This window comes from Schistocerca gregaria, chromosome X (genome assembly GCF_023897955.1).
Source record: "Schistocerca gregaria isolate iqSchGreg1 chromosome X, iqSchGreg1.2, whole genome shotgun sequence".
Lineage (NCBI taxonomy): Eukaryota > Metazoa > Arthropoda > Insecta > Orthoptera > Acrididae > Schistocerca > Schistocerca gregaria.
The window spans coordinates 213,254,726-213,271,667 of NC_064931.1; the positions used below are offsets into that span (position 1 = coordinate 213,254,726).

Genomic DNA, 16,942 nt, shown 5'->3' on the forward strand with positions numbered 1-16,942 from the left:
ACCCTGGCCAGCAAGATCTCCGGATCTGTCCCCCATTGAGCATGTTTGGGAGTGGATGAAGCGTCGTCTCACGCGGTCTGCACGTCCAGCACGAACGCTGGTCCAACTGAGGCGCCAGGTGGAAATGGCATGGCAAGTCGTTCCACAGGACTACATCCAGCATCTCTACGATCGTCTCCATAGGAGAATAGCAGCCTGCATTGCTGCGAAAGGTGGATATACACTGTACTAGTGCCGACATTGTGCATGCTCTGTTGCCTGTGTCTATGTGCCTTTGGTTCTGTCAGTGTGATCATGTGATGTATCTGACCCCAGGAATGTGTCAATAAAGTTTCCCCTTCCTGGGACAATGAATTCACGGTGTTCTTATTTCAATTTCCAGGAGTGTATTACCTTGTTAATCATCATTACAGTGATTTCGTTATCACTAATCCCTGTCTCTATACTGACACTATCGATAAAGTTAGGCATGTTTGTAGCTGCAAGGTCTAAATTATCTCCATTGTGTTTAGGTTGTGCAAACTAGCTGTTCAAAACTGTTTTCTGTGAAAATGTCCAGAACTATTTCACAAGACTATCTGCCGATATCACCTGCAATGAATCTACAGGGTGGTGCATTGATCATGACCGGGCCAAATATCTCACGAAATAAGCGTCAAACGAAAGAAGTACAAAGAACGAAACTAGTCTAGCTTGAAGGGGGAAACCACATGGCGCTATGGTTGGCCCGCTAGATGGCGGTACCATAGGTCAAACGGATATCAACTGCGTTTTTTTAAAATAGGAACCCCCATTTTTTATTACACATTCGTGTAATACGTAAAGAAATATGAATGTTTCATTTGGACCGCTTTTCTCGCTTTGTGATAAATGGCGCTTTATAGTCACAAAGATGTGTCTCTCAATTTTAGACGACCAGTCGGTAACAGGTAGGTTTTTTTAATTAAAATGCAGAATGTAGGTACGTTTTAACATTTTATTTCGGTTGTTCTAATGTGATACATGTCCCTTTGTAAACTTATCATTTCTCAGAACGCATGCTGTTACAGCGTGATTACCTGTAAATACCACATTAATGCGTTAATGCTCAAAATGATGTCCGTCAACCTCAATGCATTTGGCAATACGTGTAACGACATTCCTCTAAACAGCGAGTAGTTCGCCTTCCGTAATTTCCCCACATGCATTGACAATGCGCTGACGCATGTTGTCAGGCGTTGTCGGTGGATCACGATAGCAAATATCCTTCAAATTTCCCCACAGGAAGAAACCCGGGAACGTCAGATCCGGTGAACGTGCGGGCCATAGTATGGTGCTTCGACGACCAATCCACCTGTCATGAAATATGCTTTTCAATACCGCTTCAACGCACGTGAGCTATGTGCCGGACATCCATCAAGTTGGAAGTACATCGCCATTCTGTCATGCAGTGACATCTTGTAGTAACATCGGTAGAACATTACGTAGGAAATCAGCATACATTGCACCATTTAGATTGCCACCGATGAAATGGGGGCCAATTATCCTTCCTCCCATAATGCCGCACCATACTTTAACCCGCCAAGGTCGCTGATGTTCCACTTGTCGCAGCCATGGTGGATTTTCCGTTGCCCAATAGTGCATATTATGACGGTTTACGTTACCGCTGTTGGTGAATGACGCTTCGTCGGTAAATAGAATACGTGCAAAAAATATGTCATCGTCCCGTAATTTCTCTTGTGCCCAGTGGAAAAACTGTACACGACGTTCAAAGTCGTTTCCATGCAATTCCTGGTGCATAGAAATATGGTACGGGTGCAATCGATGTTGATTTAGCATTTTCAACACCGACGTTTTTGAGATTCCCGATTCTCGCGCAGTTTGTCTGCTACTGATGTCCGGATTAGCCGCGACAGCAGCTAAAACACCTACTTCGGCATCATCATTTGTTGCAGGTCGTGGTTGACGTTTCACATGTGGCTGAAAACTTCCTATTTCCTTAAATAAAGTAACTATCCGGCGAACGGTTCGGACACTTGGATAATGTCCAGGATACCGAGCAGCATACATAGCACAAGCTCGTTGGTCATTTTGATCACAATAGCCATATATCAACATGATATCGACCTTTTCCGCGATTGATTAACGGTCGATTTTAACACGGGTAATGTATCACGAAGCAAATACCGTCCGCACTGGCGGAATGTTACGTGATACCACGTACTTATACGTTTGTGACTATTACAGCGCCATCTATCACAAAGCGAAAAAGTGGTCCAACTAAAACATTCATATTTCTTTACGTACTACACGAATATGCAATAAAAATGGGGGTTCCTATTCAAAAAAATGCAGTTGATATCCGTTTGACATATGGCAGCGCCATCTAGTGGACCAACCACAGCGCCATCTGGTTTCCCCCTTCAAGCTAGACGAGTTTCGTTCTCTGTAGTTTTTTCGTTTGATGCTTATTTCGTGAGATATTTGGCCCAGTCACTATCAATGGTCCACCCTGTATAGACGTTCAAGTCTATATTAGATTGAAGTTACCTCCAACTAATATTGCACGATTGGGGTACTTCTGTGCTATTCAGCATAGACGTTCTTTGAATGATTTTACTACTATTATGACACGAATGATTGGCCGGTAAAAGAATCCAACGAATAACATGAGTTCACCAAGACCAGTTATTTATGCCAACATAACTTTGCAGTGAGGCTCAATTTTGACATCGGTAGACATATTTTTGTGAGTTGCAATGAACAGTCTCCCCCCAGTGATCTCTAACCCGTGTCGTTGAATTATGTCCCATCACTCACTAAATATATCAAAGCTTTCTACCTATGCTTTCTTCTATCTCTTGGTTCCAAGGTTAACTTTAATGTGACAGCTATCCTGCGGGATGGTAAAGCTAGGGATTTTGTTATGATTGCTTTGTTATTGTTAAAGCCCTGACAAGTGAAGTGTCTTTACTAAGTACCCAATCAGATTTCCCTCTCTGTGTATCGGCTGATGTGCAGACTATCACCTAGCCTAAAAAACGTAATGCACTCTAAAAGCACACTGCTACCTGAGTACCTGTTTCCCTTATGTACTGCGCCCCTGATATATCCTGAAGTTTTCCACACCATAACGCAGGTCCATAAATGTGCAGCCAAAACTGTCACAGAATCGTCCAAAGGAACGCCATCAGTTCTGTGTATGATACTGTGACTTTTAGCTTCTGCTAGCAGCCCACAAGGAAGACCAGTAATTTCGCCACTTTCACCTGCTGCATTTATCAACTAAGGATGGTCTCAGAACCCAAGAGACAGGCATCACTGGTACCAACATGAGCTTGAACTTGCAGACGATAGCACCCTCGAAGAGAAGACAAGGATGGATTAGGGAAAGTTAAAAAGGAAGAGCACGTCATTCAGACCTGACTTGACATCTACATCCATACTCTACGAGTTATCTGACAGGGTGTGGTGGAGGGTACTTTGTGTACCAGTTTTTGTCAAGTCGGTATAGGATTTTAATTTCTAATTCATTGAATGCATCCCTCATGGTCATCCTTATGCTAATTTTGGTTTCATTAACATTTGAAACTTCCTGGCAGAATAAAACTGTGTGAGTCGTGCTTCGGTAGCTCAGATGGTAGAGCACTTGTCCGCGAAAGGCAAAGGTCCCGAGTTTGAGTCTCGGTCGGCGCACACAGTTTTAATCTGCCAGGAAGTTTCATATCAGCGCACACTCCGCTGCAGAGTGAATATCTCATTCATTAACATTTGTTTATCTGTGAGGCTCCTGCTGCATTTAACTTGGCGGTGCAGCTATCTCTGCTTTGTTAGCAACTTTGTTCGGCATATATGAGTCTAAAGGATATTGTACAATGCTCTTGAACTTTGTCCATTGATACTGAACATTGTCAGTGCTGGAGATGAAATTTTCATGTAGATCTGTCTGGTATTCTGAAATATGTTTCTTGTTACTTTTGCTATGCAGAGAGGTCTTCCTACCTTCCTTTTTATTCCTATTCATGGCAATATTGTGTGATTCTGTAATGGCTCTATCATCCCTGATTCTTTGTTTTACACTAAGTCAAAACGTTTGTGTGTCTTTGTCATCAGTTGGATGATAGAAGCCGCACGAGGGGAGATGAAGGTGTTTGTGTTTATTATTTTGATCCAGTTTGTGAATGGGGTAACCCTCCTCAATGGCAAACAGTGAATTTTTCTTCGATATATAGCAGCACAAAGCATGTGGTAAATAATTAATAGTGAACAAATCTACGAGTGTATAGCTTTGCAGTTTCTGTGTTGCATATTTATCAGTAAAACTACAGCTTTACGGCTTCTGTGGTGCATGTTCGTCAGAGCTAGTTGTCTCCCCATTTTGTCAAACCTTGTCAGTGGCAGAAGAAAACATATTCAGTGGGTGTAAGTGTATGTAGATCACTGTTTCTTAAATACATACAGATAATTGTTGTTTTTAAGACAATAATGAGATACGTACTGAATTAAACAGCCACATAATATGATGTATCTACAATCTATTACATATAATGAGTCAACAGAGACATAAGCTGTATGGTATGAGTTATCTGCAATGTTAACATACAGAGTCATTATCATATGTTTACATCCCTTTACATTTATCCCAAGCCTCACTCTATGCCCTGAAGAATTTGTCTCTCTCGTTTCTCATAAAAGTCTTATTCATATCTGCCTATTCTTACAGAATGAGTTTAATGCCTGTTTCCATTCACGTAGATTTTATGATACAGTGATTCTTAAGAGATTCATTGTTTTGTGAACAGACATTTTTCTGTGCTACGCTTGATACTTTCGAGAGTTTCTACGTAAACAAAAGTAATACTACAACTGTAAACAATTGGGAAATTTAGGATATCAGAAACATAGATATTGTTCTAGAGATTATTTGCATCACTTACGGTGTTGAGAGAAAACCAAACTCTCTGAAGACTTCCAAACAATCTTGGAAGAGAACCTTTGTTTCTTCATAATTTTCTGGATTGGCAGTCTGTTCTAGTGAAGTATTCCAACAGTCAACTGTAAAGGTAATCCGTTCTTAATCACATTCAAGTAAATATAAATATAATGTCTTAGAGCTATAAATGCGAGGAGAATTAACTTCTAAACATGTCTATAACTTCACTGTATGCTGCTGTTACAGTAGATCTAGAATCTACAAACCACTTTTACAAATCTAGAAACTAATTTTATACCATGAAGATTTTAGTAATTCACAACCAGATGATTTGTTATACAGTTACCTGCCAAATGGAAATGAGTCATATGCATACATCACATAGCAAAATGCTAACGTAAATATCTAATATTTGTATAAAATCCTGTATATTTAAAACAAAAACCTTCCATAATAGATGATCAGGCGTTATCATTGTGCTTCATGGTGATTATACCTGGACTTAAAACAGACAGTATTTATATTGTGTGGTTTGTGTGGACACGACAGTGGATTACTTTTGAATTACTGCTGGCATTAAGCTGGATTTCATGAACCTGTTAGATAGTTTATTGATTAACTAGATTATATTAGTATTTATTTTTGATTCCAGAAATCCACAGTGAGGATGTTCTTAAGGTTGTAGAACACCTCATGCAACAAGGAAACAATAAATAGAAAACGTTATAAATATTTACTTAGAAAAAAGATATACTAATCTATCTTTCACAGATCCAAAGCGAAATGGTCCTCATGGAAATGGAATAAAAAGTGTCAAATGTATTTTCATTCAAAAGGCAACAACAAATCTATTAAAAACATGTAAAAGTACAATACACTGAGGTGCACATGATAGTTCTTAGGCTATTGTAGCCACATATCATCAAAGAGAAAAAACAGATTACAACACTTATTTACATTGACATTACTGCACAGAAAATGTACTGAAGTCAGATGTTTTGTAATACCCACATTGTCTGATACTATTGATAATAGTGGGTGATCAAAAAGTCAGTATAAATTTGAAAACTGAATAAATCACGGAATAATGTAGATAAAGAGGTACAAATTGACACACATGCTTGGAATGACATGGGGTTTTATTAGAACAAAAAAAAAAAAAAAAAAAAATACAAAAGTTCAAAAAATGTCCGACAGATGGCGCTTCATCTGATCAGAATAGTAATAATTAGCATAACAAAGTAAGACAAAGCAAAGATGGCGTTCTTTACAGGAAATGCTCAATATGTCCATCATTCCTCAACAATAGCTGTAGTCGAGGAGTAATGTTGTGAACAGCACTGTAAAGCATGTCCAGAGTTATGGTGAGGCATTGGCGTCGGATGTTGTCTTTCAGCATCCCTAGTGATGTCGGTCGATCACGATACACTTGCGACTTCAGGTAACCCCAAAGCCAATAATCGCACGGAGTGAGGTCTGGGGACCTGGGAGGCCAAGCATGACGAAAGTGGCGGCTGAGCACACGATCACCACCAAATGACGCGCGCAAGAGATCTTTCACGCCATCCCGCATAAACATCGTACGTTCCAGCAGGTGTTTATCAGCCAGGCTGTAACATATCGGGATACCTCTCATCCCTTCAAGGTAGCAATTAAAAAACCAGAATCACGCATTTCCTCGAAGAAAAAATGCTCGAGAACGGTAGATGTCGTAAATCCAACCCATACCGTGACTTTCTCGTCGTGCAGTGGAGTTTCCATGTTAGCTCTAGGATTTTCGGTAGCCCAAATTATGCAGTTGTGGGCGTTGACAAACTCTCGGAGCGTGAAATGAGCTTCGTCGGTCCATAACACGTTACTCAACCAATCGTCATCTTCCGCCATCTTTTGAAACGCCCACACCGCAAATGCGCTCCGCTTCACTAAATCGCCAGGTAACAGTTCATGATGACGATGGATTTTAAAGGATAGCATCGGAGGGTACGCCTCAGTGCCAACCAAACAGTAGTGTATGGAATGCCGGTGCGACGTGCGACTGCACGAGCGCTGTCTTCCCAGTTGCATAGACGAACCTGCTACCTTCTCCATTTCTTCCTGAACTGTCTCGGCAGCATTAAGCCTTATGCTCGGTCGGCCACTACGGGGTCTATCGTCTAAAGACCAGTGGCTTCGAACTACGAAATCATTCTCGCCACAGCTGCATTTGCCAGCGGACCTTTACCCGTTCGAATCCCCTTCCTATGGCGATAGGATCGTAACGCTGAACTATCACTTTCCCAATTCTGATGATACAGCTTCACTAAAAGCGCCTTTTCAGGTAAAGTCAACATGCTGCGACTGTTGGCGCATCTGATTCTCTCTCTCATTACGACCCCTTTTATACACGATTGTCATGCACAGTCACAGACGTTTTGCTGTCCAGCGCCATCTGTCTGACATTTGTGAACTTTTTTTGTTCTAATAAAACCCCATGTCATTCCAAGCATGTGTGTCAATTTTTACCCCTCTATCTACATTATTCCGTGGTTTATTAAGTTTTCAAATTTATACTGACTTTTTGATCACCCAGTTCTACTAAGAAATTGATCACTTATATAGAAGGAGCTGGCTACCAATAAATAGTTTTGGCTGCTCTGAAACTGAACTGTATTAGCAGTTATTTTTGTTATGGCTGTTGTCAAGTTATTGGAAACGTGTGGTGTGTTCCAGAATAATGGACACCCTTAGGACCAAAGTAAATGACTTTCAATCTTTTTGAGCATTATTCTTATATTCCATTAACTGCGCTGTTCGTTTGAGAAAGAGGTATATTGTAAATGACAAATTTAATTAAGAAGTAAACACACTCTCCAAACACATTAATGTGGCCACCTGTCATAACCTTGAATAGCCACCTTCTGGAGGATGAGACATGCAGGAAGAAAGTCATGCCGATTACAGTGCCATGACCAGCTGTGTTACTTTTCTCAGATGAGGATCCATGCCTTGTACAGCCCAACCGAGGTGGCCCCACAGATTCTCGATTGAGTTTAAATCTGGGAAGTTTGGTGCCCAGGGAAATACAATAAACTCATTCAAGGGCTCTTCGAACCAAACATTACATTGTATGCTGTGTATTGTGTTCCACGGTCCTGCTAGTATATTCCATCGTGCAGAGGAAAAACAAACTGCTTGCAGGGGTGGAAGTGGTCCCCAAGGATAGATGCATACTTGTGTTGAATCATTATACAGTACAGAATAACGATATCACCCACGGGATGCCACGAAAACATTATCCAGACTATAGTACTCCCTCAGGTTGCAGGACGCTTGCTGTTAGACATACACTACTGGCCACTAAAATTGCTACACCAAGAAGTAATGCAAATGATAAACGTGTATTCACTGGACAAATATATTATACTAGAAATGACATGTGATTACATTATCACGCAATTTGGGTGCACAGATCCTGAGAAATCAGTACCCAGAACAACCACCACTGGCCGAAATAACGGCCTTGAGACGCCTGGGCATTGGGTCAAACAGGGCTTGGATGGCGTGTACAGGTACAACTGCCCATGCAGATTCAACACGACACCACAGTTTATCAAGAGTAGTGATTGGCGTATTGTGACGAGCCAGTTGCTCGGCCACCATTGACCAGACGTTTCCAGTTGGTGAGAGACCTGGAGAATGTGCTGGCCAGGGCAGCAGTCGAACATTTTCTGTATCCAGAAAAGCCCGTACAGGACCCGCAACAAGCGGTCGTGCATTATCCTGCTGAAATGTAGGGTTCCGCAGGGATCAAATGAAGGGTAGAGCCACGGGTAGTATCACATCTGAAATGTAAAGTCCACTGTTCAAAGTGCCGTCAATGCGAACAAGAAGTGACCTAGACGTGTAACCAATGGCACCCCATACCATCATGCCGGGTGATATGCCAGTATGGCGATGACGAGTACACGCTTCCAATGTGCTATCACCGCGATGTCGCCAAACACGGATGCGACCATCATGGTGCTGTCAACAGAACCTGGATTCATCCGAAAAAATGACGTTTTGCCATTCGTGCACCCAGGTTCGTCGTTGAGTACACCATCACAGGCGCTCCTGTGTGATGCAGCGTGCAGGGTAACCGCAGCCATGGTCTCAGAGCTGATGGTCCATGCTGCTGCAAACATCGTCGAACTGTTTGTGCAGATGGTTGTTGTCTTGCAAACGTTCCCATCTGTTGACTCAGGGATCGAGACGTGGCTGCACGATGCGGTACACCCATGCGGATAAGATGGCTGTCATCTCGACTGCTAGTGATATGAGGCCGTTAGGATCCAGCACGGCGTTCCGTATTACCCTCCTGAACCCACAAATTCCATATTCTTCTAACATTCATTGGATCTCGACCAACGCGAGCAGCAATGTCGCGATACGATAACCCGCAATCGCGATAGGCTACAATCCAACCTTTATCAAAGTCGGAAACGTGATGGTACGCATTTCTACTCCTTACACGAGGCATCACAAAAACGTTTCACCAGGCAACGCTGGTCAGCTGCTGTTTGTGTATGAGAAATCGGTTGGAAACTTTCCTCATGTCAGCACGTTATAGGTGTCGCCACCGTCGCCAAACTTGTGTGAATGCTCTGAAAAGCTAATCATTTGCATATCACAGCAACTTCTTCCTGTCGTTTAAATTTCGCGTCTGTAGCAATTTTAATGGCCATAAAGGTGATTCACCTGAAAAGGCCACCTGTTGCCACTCAGTGGACTTCCAGTTGTGGTTCTGACATGCAAATTTCTGCATTCTCTGCTGATGAACAGCAGTTATCACGGATGCAGGAACCAGCAAAGTTTGCTGAACAATTATTGAGAAATTACTATTGGTAGCTCCTTAGTTCATCTGGGTGGACAGTCATTCAACAGTTGCACGTGTATCCACCCACACACATCTCCATAGCCGTCATTCATCTCTGTCATCTATGGTCCATGGTGCACAACAGTTGTCTCAGTACCAGTTTTGCATAGTGGCATTTTGCCATGCATGGTATAATATAACCATGGGAGCACACAGACAGTTTACAAACTTAGCCATTACTGAAATGCTCCAACCTTGGGCCGAGAGCCAATGATCATAACAATTTGGACATCATATAAATTACTCTGTTTCTTTATTACAGCAATGACTGCACTGTTTTCCATGTCATCCCCATATGTTTTATATAATTCCACTGCTAGTGCTGCCACCTGCCATCCAAGTGGTTATTGCACATTGAGGCCGAACATAAGCAATGGTCACATTGGTGTGACTGGACCGTATGCATTGTGAAGTAGTAGTTTCCCCAGACCAATGATGTGGTGTGCGTACTGTAAGACCTTCGGTACACACACCATCAGATTATTTGACTTGTTGCTCTAACGAAGTAGGCGAGTGTGAGCAATATGTCTCGTGGTCTTATCGTGACGTGTTTATCTTCTGCCATTAGGTCAGACCATAGAAGTGCCACTTGCACGCTTAGAGTAGCAGATTGACGGTGACCAACTTTAAACAGAACTTGATTAATTTTCACACACATTTATTAAAATAATAAAATGCATAGAAATTACTTAACTTGATTCAGGATGCTGTTTACAATTGACAATCTGAAGTTCCTTTGGTCTTGGTACGTTAATCTTATTCTCACATATCTCTGATACTTGACAAAGTGTCTATTCATTTACCTTTATGGCTATGAACAGGAATATGATAATCTTATTAGGCGCAGACAAACTTGACTATAGACTGGTACAGACAAATGCAGACGAATGCAGACTGACTATTCGGAGGTCTGTACACTCGATATAATACCTGGAGCGTTCAGGTATAATTGCACGAGTGTGATCCGCGAGGAGAAAAGGTTCTACATTAGCAGCAATCTCATTGGCTGCGTTACATATTAATACGCTGATCGGCGGAAACAGAATTTGGTCCGTCTCTATGACAGCGCCATCTCGTAGTGCGGAGACGGACGAGTACTGCGCCTGCGCTGTTGTGCTTAGCGGGGCGCGCTCTAGTGGGAAAGTTGTGTATGCGCTGACTACGCGGAACTATGTACACAACAACTGAGGACTTGCTTGTGTTCACACCAAAAATAATTTGTGATACATATTAGGACTCTAAAAAGGTTTAGTTTGGTTTGATGAGGTACCACAAGTATCTAGTACGATATTATGGAACAGAAGTACGTGAAATATGTTAGCTTTATAATTTTTACATCACATATGTCTGACAGCATCCACATTTCAAATAAAGATTTGTTTAGATGCTTCGGCATATTTGTGGTAGCTCTTCCCAGTTGAATTTATTATCAGGCTGTAATATCAAGAATTTAACATGGTCAAACTCCTTTACTAGCATTTTATCATGTTTTAGACATATACTGAGGAGAAACCTCTTACAAGTTCAGAACTGCACATAGTGCGCTTTTTCGAAGTTTGGTGACAAAGAACTGGCTTCGAACAATTCATGCTGTTCATAAAAAAAACATTAACTGATTTTACGAAAACGATATTCGATTTGCAATTCGTTTCAATCCCGGTATCATTTTCAAACAAAACAAACTTAGCATCTGGTAATATTACTGATGATAAACAACAAAACTTAAGGGCTCTGAGATGGAATTAGTTCCCAATTGAATGACGCCTGATTACTTAACACAGCACTCCTTCCTACGGACACACTGTTTCTTATCAGAGAAGGACGATTTGAACCATACTGAAGTATTTCCTGTTACCTCATAATATTCTAATTTACTTGAATAGGCGTTGTGCTTTACACAGTTAAATGCCTTTGACAAATCACAAAATATATCAGTAGTCTGTAATTTACTGTGCAGTAAATAAAATACATTCTTCCATATGTGTAAACAGCCTCCTCAATGTCAGAACCCTTTAGAAATCCGAAATGTGATTTCGACTACAAATGTTGTGTAGTCACATGGTTAAGAATTTAACCTTACATTACATACTCTAAAATTTTCGAGAATGCTGAGACTGGACTGAAATTTGATGGTAATTATTTGTCTCCTTCCTTAAAGAGAGGCTTAACTTCAGCATATTTCAACCAGTCGGAAAATGTTACACTGATGAATGACCGATTAGACAAATAACTTAATATGTTGCTCAACTCAGAAGGGTGCACTTTAATTAAAGCCCACCCGGCTAGCCGCGCGGTCTAACGCACCGATTCCCGAACTGGAAGGTGTGCTGGTCCCTGGCACAAATCCACCCGCGCAGATTAGTGTCGAGGTCCGGTATTCCGGCCAGCCTGTGGATGGTTTTTAAGGCGGTTTTCCATCTGCCTCGGCGAATGCGGGCTGATACCCTTATTCTGCCTCAGTTACACTACGTCGGCGACTGCTGCGCAAACATTGTCTCCACGTACGCGTACACCGTAATTACTCTACCACGCAAACATTTGGGGCTTCTCTCGTCTGGTATGAGACGTTCCCGGGTGGAGGGAGGGGGTCCACTGGGGGCCGAACCGCACAATAAACCTGGGCTGGCTCGGTGTGGGATGGCGGCGGTGGGGTGGGTACACTGCTGTGGCCTGTTGTGGGGTTGTGAACCACTGAGGGCTATGGCGGGATGAAACCTCTCCGTCGTTTCTAGGTACGCGGTTGAATACACACACACTCTTTAATTACGTTAGTTGTGCGTCTTATGACTATATCTTTTATTGTGTCCAGAGTTCGAACATTCACAATAACTCATATGCCTGTATTACTGTCTTCAGTATTTTCCAGTATGTCTTATGACATTGCAGCATCAAAATCAGCGCTGTTTCTGACTGGCAATTACAGTTTACTTTCTGTCCAACAGTAAACTTTTATTCCCTGAATAATCCATGGATTCCTTATAGACATTTGTCCATTCTATGTTATTTCGAAGAAGGAAACAGGTTTCAAGTAAGGTAAGGGCTTTGTTAACAAAAATGTTGTATTTCTGAGTTAAGCCATGAGCACTGTAAACATCACCCCAGTTCATTCCTTTGAGGAAGTTTCTTAAATGATGAGTTTTTGGCTTAGTGTCTACCCTCTTAAACTAAGGTTTAGTTTATTTTATATCCTGATAAGTATTAAGATTTAATGATAGGATCTACAGTTCATGGCCTCAGATGGTATTGACTATTGGATTTGTAATATAATTTTATCCATTAGACCTTGTGACAAAGCAGGCTGACTCCAACCATCCTACTTCGTATACACTCCTATTTCTTGTACTAAGGTCTGTATAACATTTTCACCAATTTTCATTTCAAAATTCCAATGTTAAAGTACCTACATTAAGTTCATGTTACCGAAATTGTGAAAACTGTAGAAACAAATCTCCCCCCCCCCCCCCCAGAAAGCTATATTATTAAGATCATTCAATTCGTTGTCCTGTTTGCAATGAATAATTAATTTTGTCAGAAATGTTGGCCATCAAAGTTATTGCAATTATAAATTTTTTTACAATTAACCATCAGGAAAATCTTATGAGCTAATAGGTACATGCGAAACGACGATCACTTTCAAATTAAAGAGCCATTTTTCTCATTTTCAGTAACGTATTTATATTAGCATAAACTAAATTAATTTAAAAGATATTATTAATTGAATATTTCACCTGGCCCAAACTTTCACTACCAATTATAACAAACGACTGTAAATTCCGGTAACTGTTGATATACGTTTGATTGCCTGATTTTTCTCAATCTGTTGAGTCCAATATTAATGAGCAAGAGTCCCTAACTAAAAATTATTAAATTTTTGAATAACAAAATTTTAACACACAAGATGGATTCCACGGGCATGAACCCAGGATTTCCGCTGCATAGGCATACATCACTACTGAATAATTTATTGGCTGCTGCTCATACCAAATAATATATAAGCGAAATATTATAATAATCTTCTCAAACAATGAAAGGCAAAAATTCTTACCTACGGAAGTACCTGGAGTAAGTCTTTACAAGATCAAAAAAAGCTATTTCAGTCATTCTGCTCTTAGTCTTTGCCTACTATAGTTTGAGGCTAGCTAGTCTGCCAGTTAGCCTAGACTTGGGAATCATTTGTGTTGCCTCTGTTCATTTAATTCAGGCTGAGAGAACATAATTTACAGCTATGAGCAATAAACATCGAAATGTGCAAGTTACTGTTCAGTTGAATAATACTTGTAGCTATAGTAACAGTTCTGTGATCTTGTCTCCTTAACTGCGTACGAAGCAACATGTAATCACCGAGCGAGGTGGCACAGTGGCTAGCACACTGGACTCGCATTCGGGAGGACGACTGTTCATTCCCCCGTCCGTCCATCCTGATTTAGGTTTTCCGTGATTTCCCTAAATCGCTCAAGGCAAATGCCTGGTTAGGTCCTTTGAAAGGGCACGGCCGATTTCCTTCCCCAATCCGATGAGACCGATGACCTCGCTGTTTGGTCTCCTCTCCCAAACAACCGAACCGAGCCGAACATATGCTGCCTTCGTTTTTGAAGAAATGAGAACTATTAAGCTCCACATATGTCTGACTATAAACACTGTTAGAGACTGTTAGAGACCTGGACATCACCCGTAGGATGTTAAGGATGTGGTGAAATATTGGTGAACTTCCAGTTTTAAACTTAAAAAAAGCTTCTGGCTATACATTTAAAGGATAGTTCCTACATCAGCAGTTTCAGGTTGTGATGCAGCGAAACTGTGCAGGTACTGAAGGCTTATACCACAATGGGTAGATTTAGTTACGTGACAGTCTTTATATAAAGGTATCAAAGGCTGTCATTGATCAGTTAACTAACCTATTAGGAAAGTTAACAGTATAAATTAAGTTGAATCATAACGTTACCGACTGCAATGAATTCTTACTGGAAGCGCCTTTTAGAAACATCTAATATTTTGGGATTTGTAGTTAAATAGGCCAATAGAGCTTTGTGGTCATTTATGAGCAGTTTAAAATTACCCTCAGGGAGTGGTATACATTTGTAATCATCAGGGTTTATTATGAAATTCTACTTTGGTCTTACATGCCTCCATATACGTCCCTAGCCAAAATTCGTAAATGTCTATGTTCTTAAATTTTTGACAGTTCCTGATGGATGTTGCAACTCCTCTTTCTCCTCTCCTCTTTACTGCTCTACAAAAGTGAAGTGTTAACCTAAATCCTGTAACACTTAACACATCTATACCAGCAGTCACATATTCAGAGAGACTGATTATGACAGCTAGGTTTTATTACCAATTCATCAATGCAGAAAAGTAGTACATTAAAATTACTTCTCAGTCCTCAAATAAATACAACATTTTTTTCCTTCCACCCTTTTCTAAAAAGTCACTTGTACGACTTCATGAAATGTAGGCCCCCAACAGTTTGTACAACGGAAAGTAATTTTTGGAAATGATATTTGATTCTAATTCGATACCGGGAAATAGTCTCTACAGTCAATCTCAGCTGTTGTGCTACCCCAGCTATATAATCGTGCTGTAAAGGATAAAGACGATTCGCTGCAATCAACAATAGGTTCTCCACTGAACCTGGTGTTATAGCCTACAGCAACGTATTTCTATGTGACTCACACGGTTGTCTGTTAAATACACTGCTTACAGACCCGAACATCCACAACAACTCCGTTCTGACATTGTTATACCTCCTCAGTTTTGAGAACTTAATATATGCGTGGAAATGAATGGCTGTAACAAATGCATACTTTCCCACAGCGAGACAATGCACCCGAATACTAAAGTTCTCTATGCAGCAGCCTATAAATCAGCGTTTGCTGACAATGGCGTAAGCATCAATTGTAATTACAAACTCACTTTCGAGTCTGTCATTGTTGCCAGCAACTTGCATTTACGCAGTATCCACAGGATCGGTGGTGCCTATACCAGACAACCTTCGAACAGCATCAAGAGATGGTTGTTATATTATGCGTTAGGCCTTAGTCACTGAACATTCTTTGTTATCATTCTTGGGCTCTGTTCCACTAGCACATACACCCATATAAATGGATAGGGTTTCTTTAAACAACGTAGTTTCACATTTACACTTCTCTTCAGTAGTTCTCTAATCAGCAACACCACCAAAAGTTTTAGAGTTCTCAGATTTCAACATTACCTTAAATATCAATTTGTAGTTCTGACCATATCGTTTCCAACAAATTGGTATTGGCAGTAATGTCAGAATATAAGAACTCTACTTCTGTTTGTGGTGTTTCTGATTGCAGTACTATTGAAGCGAAGTACAAATGCGAAAATACATTGTTTAAAGAAATGCCACCTATTTGCGCGTGTCAGAGCCAGCTTTAAGAATGTGAAAACGGTGCAACCGCACGGGGTTCCGCGCTGCTTTGGACCTTACGCAATGACTTAGAAGGTAATTTTAATACTATCGCCTGAAATTATGGTATTACTGATAAATTGAAAAAATAAAGCAAGGTGTTTCTCAAACAAATTGTAATTTTTAATACTCATGTAATGTAAGTCAAGTATATACCCATTGTGAAACGACTACAAGGCTACTGGGCCTCGCGGAGTGGCCGTGCGGTTTAAGCTCCATGCCACGGATTGCGCGGCTACTTCCGTCGGAGGTTCGAGTCCTTCCGTGTGCGTGTGCGTGTGTGGTTATTAGCATAAATTAGTTTAAGTAGTGTGCAAGTCTAAGGACTGAAGACCTCAGCAGTTAGGTCCCTTACGAATTCAAACACACACACGCTACAGGGTGTACATCACTGAAAACTATAGCTGAATAAGAGTCGATGGAACTAAGGACTATGATAGGGACGTGCGATGGTAGTATCTATTGTTGACAGATGGCTATTGCTCATCCTAAATTAAGAGAAACGTGATTCATTGTGTCTCAGCGTCCCTTCACGCGCTTGCAACTCATTGGAGTGGTTAACAACCAAACGTTGCATTCGTCAGCAAACCAGTGTCTCTCAAAGATTAATTTGTTTATTGTCGTGAGTTTAACTGGTTCAAATGGATCAAAAAATGATTAAAATGGCTCTGAGCATTACATCTATGGCCATCAGTCCCCTAAAACT

General features: G+C 41.0%; 1 protein-coding gene across 1 annotated transcript in view; it reads right to left on the bottom strand.

The window, feature by feature from the left end:
- The window catches only part of LOC126298384 (inactive phospholipase C-like protein 1), a 1,421,164-nt gene that overhangs the window by 84,625 nt on the left and 1,319,597 nt on the right, over positions 1-16,942 (bottom strand). The window contains exon 9 of the mRNA XM_049989691.1: positions 4,917-5,034. Within this exon, the coding sequence (XP_049845648.1) occupies positions 4,917-5,034 (118 nt within the window). The remainder of the gene's footprint in view (positions 1-4,916; positions 5,035-16,942) is intronic.